General features: G+C 30.2%; 1 protein-coding gene across 1 annotated transcript; it reads left to right on the top strand.

The window, feature by feature from the left end:
• The first annotated feature begins 92 nt into the window (after nucleotides 1–92).
• On the top strand, nucleotides 93–2,590 carry LOC108916765. The gene is made up of 3 exons (XM_018723059.2): nucleotides 93–849; nucleotides 918–1,376; nucleotides 2,391–2,590. The coding sequence occupies exons 1-3, from the start codon at nucleotides 275–277 to the stop codon at nucleotides 2,569–2,571; spliced, it is 1,215 nt and encodes a 404-aa protein (XP_018578575.1). The 5' UTR covers nucleotides 93–274; the 3' UTR covers nucleotides 2,572–2,590.
• The last annotated feature ends 2,924 nt before the right edge of the window (nucleotides 2,591–5,514 follow it).

Below are 5,514 nucleotides of genomic sequence, written 5' to 3'. Positions count from 1 at the left end.
ACTCGATTATCAAAATTGGTCGATTATGCCCATCACTAGTTGACGTCATTTGACAGTTTGCGTAAATTAAGCGCTTTCATCCATTGTTGAATAAAAGAACACGCCCCGGTTCAGTAGTTAAGTTTATATTTATATGTAGATAAAGGTCTATGGGATTAATCGATTAATCATTAATCAGTAATTAATTTATTAAAATCACATTCAAAGGTTGTGTTTGAAAATTAACGAGGATGTAGGTACATTTTGATTTTTTTATTAGTATTTAATAAATAAAATGGAAAGTAATAACTACCGCAGAAATAGAATGCCTCTCCCAAAACAGGGACATTTCAGTAAACAAAGAAATCAGTGGCCTTATATTGTAAGGCCTACTAACAATGTAAATCAAGAAATCCTAACGCCATATTCCGGTAACAGTAACTTCCAAAGTCATTCAAATACTATTGGAAACATCCATGAGATTAATGTAGCTTCTAATTATGGCAAAAGAAACTATCATAATTTTGTCAACAAATGTTTTAAAACGAATTATCGACATAGAGAACTTCCATATGACAAACATAAAAGGCAGTATTACCCAACAGAAAATTCTTCTGGTCTTCAATTATTTGGACAGGAACCCAGATTACAAATATATTCCGAAACTCCTACGGAGGAAATATCACCAATACCTGAATCTCCTCGAGAAGCTAAGACAATACAATTAATTAATGCTGTCAAATCACAAGAAGGAGTTAATGGACTTTTGGTCTTCTTGCAAACCACTGGAGATAGTGCTCCCGTTATTATTCAAAATGCCATTCAGTCTGTTAAAAATGGAATACTATCTGTAGTATCTGGAAAGCAACCGTAAGTCTTACAGCATAAGATCCACACAAATGAATCTGAGTAATAAATATATGTCCCTCCTTTTTCAGGCAAACCTATGAATTAAAAATAAATGGAGAATTTATAGCTGAAGGTGAATTTTTAAATAAGCAAGCCGCTAAAAATGGATTGTGTGAATTAGCATTGGATAAATTTAGAAAAACGTGTTTTTTTATTAGTAAGAAAAAAAATTATGAAGAGATATCCACAGAGGATCTAAATAAAGCACAGGCCGAATCACCAACATTTAATGGAATGGAAGGCAGTAAAGCACATAAAATGATGTTAAAAATGGGCTGGGGAGGGAAGGGTTTGGGAATAAATGAACAAGGAACAGAGAAAACAGTAGCCGAAACTATGACTCAAAGTGTTACAAAAGAAGGTTTAGGTGGAAAAAGTATTATGACAAAAATTAATAACATTTTGAGAGAATTTGCTCTTTCGACCAAAGTGACAACTTTAGCTTTTGATCCAGGTTTTACTAAACAAGAAAGAGCTGATATCCACAAGTGAGTATAGATATTACGTTGTACAGAACTTTCATAAATGTTTACAAACCACGTGACTGCCGAGCTTAGGCACCCCAACATTGCACGATTCGTACTGATAACGAAAATTCCCAAGATATTGGCATCATCAATATTAATGATTTGTATAGAATGACAAATTGTTGTGTCTACGCTTGAGATCTCTCTTCTCTCTTGAGATAATATGATTGCTAATTGGTAGAATAGTATCTCGTGAAAAATTACACCAATCACAGCCAAACAGTGAAACAGAGCACTGCGTTTTAATTTTGATCTATTTTAATAATTTTTAATTTTACCGAAATTTGATAGTCGACATGAAGGAAATAAAATTACTTCTACAAACAAAATTACTGGCCACATGGCTTGTAATTATTTATGAAGGCTCTATATTAAAAGGTTAAATTGTCACATATGTTTAGTGTTGTAAAGCTGAGAAGTTTTTCAATGTTACCTTGAAAATATTAAGATGCAGATGAAAAAGGAGGCATCACTTGTTTTCTGGTTCTAGTTGCTCTATTGTATTCTCTATCATTGTCAGTCTTCCCTGGACATTAGTTTTATGAGCTATGCCTACTTAAACTATTGGCAGTAATAAATAATAATCACAGCAGTCTCCTTTGCTTGCATGAATATCTATTAAATTTATCAATATAAAGAGAAACTTTTAATAGATAATTACTTTTTAAATATTGTTTCTGTAAATATTGAGAAAAATGAAATGCTAAAGAGCGTTTCTGAAATATTTGGATAATATTAAAAATGTTCAGAATTTACATGAATAGAGAACTTTTATTATTTTCAATAAATACAAAAATATTTCTTGTTTTTTTATTTTAAAATAATTACACATAAATTCTCAGGTTTTTTCGATTACGCTCATATTCTCGTTTGTCCTCGATGAAAATTCTCCAGAAATAAATTCTCAAGCATTTTACAACACTAATTTTGATGTCTTACTTCTTTTTTGGGGTTTATATTGAAATTTTAATTTAGTTTAGCAGCAAAACTAAATTTGAAGTCAAAGAGCCAGGGAAATGAAGAAAATAGAAGAATAACCATTACAAAAAAAATTGCAAGGTGGGACTTAGTTAAACAATTATTATTAGCAAACTGTGAAAATGAAGCTTATATACTTACAATACCATCAGATTTTGTGAACATATGGAGCAACTAATACAATTCAAAGAAAATTATGATATATCTTATTTGTATTTATAGTTATATTTTTCTAGTTATTTAACTGTGAACTTTCACTTGTCTGTATTGTATTCAAACTAGCTGAACGGTGTCTATACAGGGTGTATCCAAATAACACCGAAAAAATGTAAGAGGCGATTCTTTGATGAAAATTAATAGGGATCTATGGTATAAAAATTTTTGAAAAAGCTCCCCTCAAAAGTTACCCCCTTCCAAAAATAAAAATTTTTTTTTCTTTTTTTATCCATGTATATCAAGCTAAAGAAATCAAATTTGGTGAACATTATCTGTCAAAAAAAACTACTTTTTGAAATTGTTTCAACCCTGAAGTATTTTTGTAAGGGGTTAAAATGATTAACCCCTGTGACATTTTTTCTTATAATTTATTTTAGATAAAATTTTGTTGCATTGCAATACATTTATTTTTTTTCTCATAAATCCTTAACTTTTCACAAAAACTTGTAAGAGATCAAAAAAATTAATGGGACTTTTTAGACATATTTTTTAAAAGGAAAAAATTGTATCGAAAAAAAATTATAAAAAAAATGTAGGAGTTGATTATTTCAACCCCTTACAAAAATACTTCAGGGTTAAAAAATTTCAAAAAGAGTAGTTTTTATGACAGATAATGTTCACCAAGTTTGTGGTTTCTTTAGCTTGAAATATAATATGGAATATAAAAAGATTTTTTTTTTTAATTTTTGGAGGAAACAGGGAAGGGTTTTTTCAAAAAATTTTATACCAAAAACCCCTATTAATATTCATCAGAGAATCGCCCCTTACATTTTTTCGGTGTTATTTAGATACTCCCTGTATATAAAAAATTATATATTTTTTATTTCTCTAAGTAATGAAACTTATTCTATTTATTTTAGTAAACCTGTTAAGGTTTCTTAATTTTTTCGCTCTAATTTTTGTTTATTTACATTAAATTTAAAAAGTACTCTATTCCCCCTCTATACGTTGAGAGCCCGAAATGATTTGACAAAAGGAACTCACAAGATATGCATGTTACTCACACAAGCTATAATCTGATATATGTATTCCTCCTGTAATAAATTTCAGTTTAATACATTATTCCCTTTCACTAAATTTGAGTGTCACTATACAAGGATGAAGATGAAGATGTTAAGTCTAATTCGAGTTTGCTTGACATATTTTTTTTTTAACCTAGACCCTTCATTATTTTATGGGTTTTCAATAAAATCCCACCATATTTATTTATTTACTTCCTTATTTATTATTATTTATTGATACTCTGTTCGACAGGTAGTACAGAACAGGAAGATGAAGAGAAAAAAATATTACAGATGAATATTAAAAACACTGAGTAAATATACAATAATATGAAAAAATATGTGCATAATAGTATATTATGATGTTAGGAGAATAAGTGATACTTTATGTGCTAAGCATGGAAAGTCTGACGAACGAAGTGAGTCGGACAATCATAAAGTATCCTATTCTCCCAACGTCATATACTATTTTTTTCTTCAAGCGTTATAAATTATGGGTAAAATGATTAAAATAACTAAAAAAAAAACGAATTTTAAAGGAAGATTGTAACATCGAATTTTTAACTTATTTAACTGTATACATGTACTTATCGTTACCATAGACACGTACTTGCATCTATCAAAACAAATATTTAAAATTTGACGTCGCGTCGCTTGACAGTGACTAAGAAATATTATTATGAGTACTGATATCGCAAGAAGTGAAGGATTCTTAAATGATACAAGTCTTCATAATTGTGCTTTTACTATAAATAGTAAAAATAAATATAAAATAAAAACAAATTATTAAAATTGAATTCATAGTACTATAATGTGTTTATACTCCTAGGCATGATAAATGACAATATTACTGAGTAATGTCGCATAAGTTGAAAGGTTATATGACGTTTGAAGAAAAATACTATTTTATCATTAATATAAAAAGAACATCAATTGTTAAAAATTGCATTTAAAAAATAGCATAAAAACACAGCTAAAATTTAATGATTTTATATTATTAGTGCTGGAATTGAAAATATCTAATTGATTTACACAATATTTGTATGTGGAGTAGAGAGGGAGGGTCCCTTTGGTCTTTGGGACGTAAAAATTAAATTGATATCCAAAAGATCCAATCAGTCGATTTGGTTATTCAAAATTTTAAATAAGAATAACTGGCAACGGCCCCTTAAATCAAGACTTCAACGAATGTAGATCTAATCTAATTCAGATTGTGCAAAACCAATAGGTGGACTGTTTCAAAATTAAGAAATTTGACAAACTTTCTTTGTACCTACTGTTTCGATATTCTGTACAAATAAATTATAATGAGATCAAACAGGTGCAGCATATTCCAGCTTAGATCAAACAAAAGAATAATATAATACAAAGTTTTTAAAGAGTTTATTTGAACAAAATCTTACTGTTCTGTGTATGAAACCATACGGCCATACGCTTCAGATATAATTTTTTCAATATGCGAATTGAAAGATAATTTGTCATCAGAAGTAACATCAAGATCGGGAAAAGTATTAGGTCAAGTTAAAGTAATATGGCTAAAATTATAGTAGAATATTTTCGAGGATTTTAAAGTGTAGGACACTTCTTAGCAGAAGTCTATCCAATTGCACGACACCAGTCAATTTGAATTAAATTATTTTAAACACATACATACAAATAATTAATATCTAGGCTGTGTTCAGCGTCATTGTTCCATGGCTAGCAATTGACCTCGCGCCATTATTCTATGGCTAGATATTGGCCTCAATGATTTGGGATCGAGGGGGATTATCCCTCTTTATCCTGCCTCATCTCGTGTAGGCCTGGATAGCCTTCGTAGGTGGGCCCCATCCGTCGTCTACCCCGACCGCAAATGCGGCCGGTGTAGGCGCTTTGTGGGACCTCCTTTTGTCCTGGCTGGGCCC

This window comes from Anoplophora glabripennis, unplaced genomic scaffold (assembly GCF_000390285.2).
Source record: "Anoplophora glabripennis isolate ALB-LARVAE unplaced genomic scaffold, Agla_2.0 scaffold4933, whole genome shotgun sequence".
NCBI lineage: Eukaryota > Metazoa > Arthropoda > Insecta > Coleoptera > Cerambycidae > Anoplophora > Anoplophora glabripennis.
This window is presented reverse-complemented; position numbering and strand designations above follow the sequence as displayed.

Coding starts and splice junctions, on each gene's coding strand:
- LOC108916765 (XM_018723059.2), top strand. CDS start 275: ATGGAAAGTAATAACTACCGCAGAAATAGAATGCCTCTCCCAAAACAG. Junction 850..917: donor GTAGTATCTGGAAAGCAACC/GTAAGTCTTACA, acceptor CTCCTTTTTCAG/GCAAACCTATGAATTAAAAA. Junction 1,377..2,390: donor GAAAGAGCTGATATCCACAA/GTGAGTATAGAT, acceptor ATTTTAATTTAG/TTTAGCAGCAAAACTAAATT.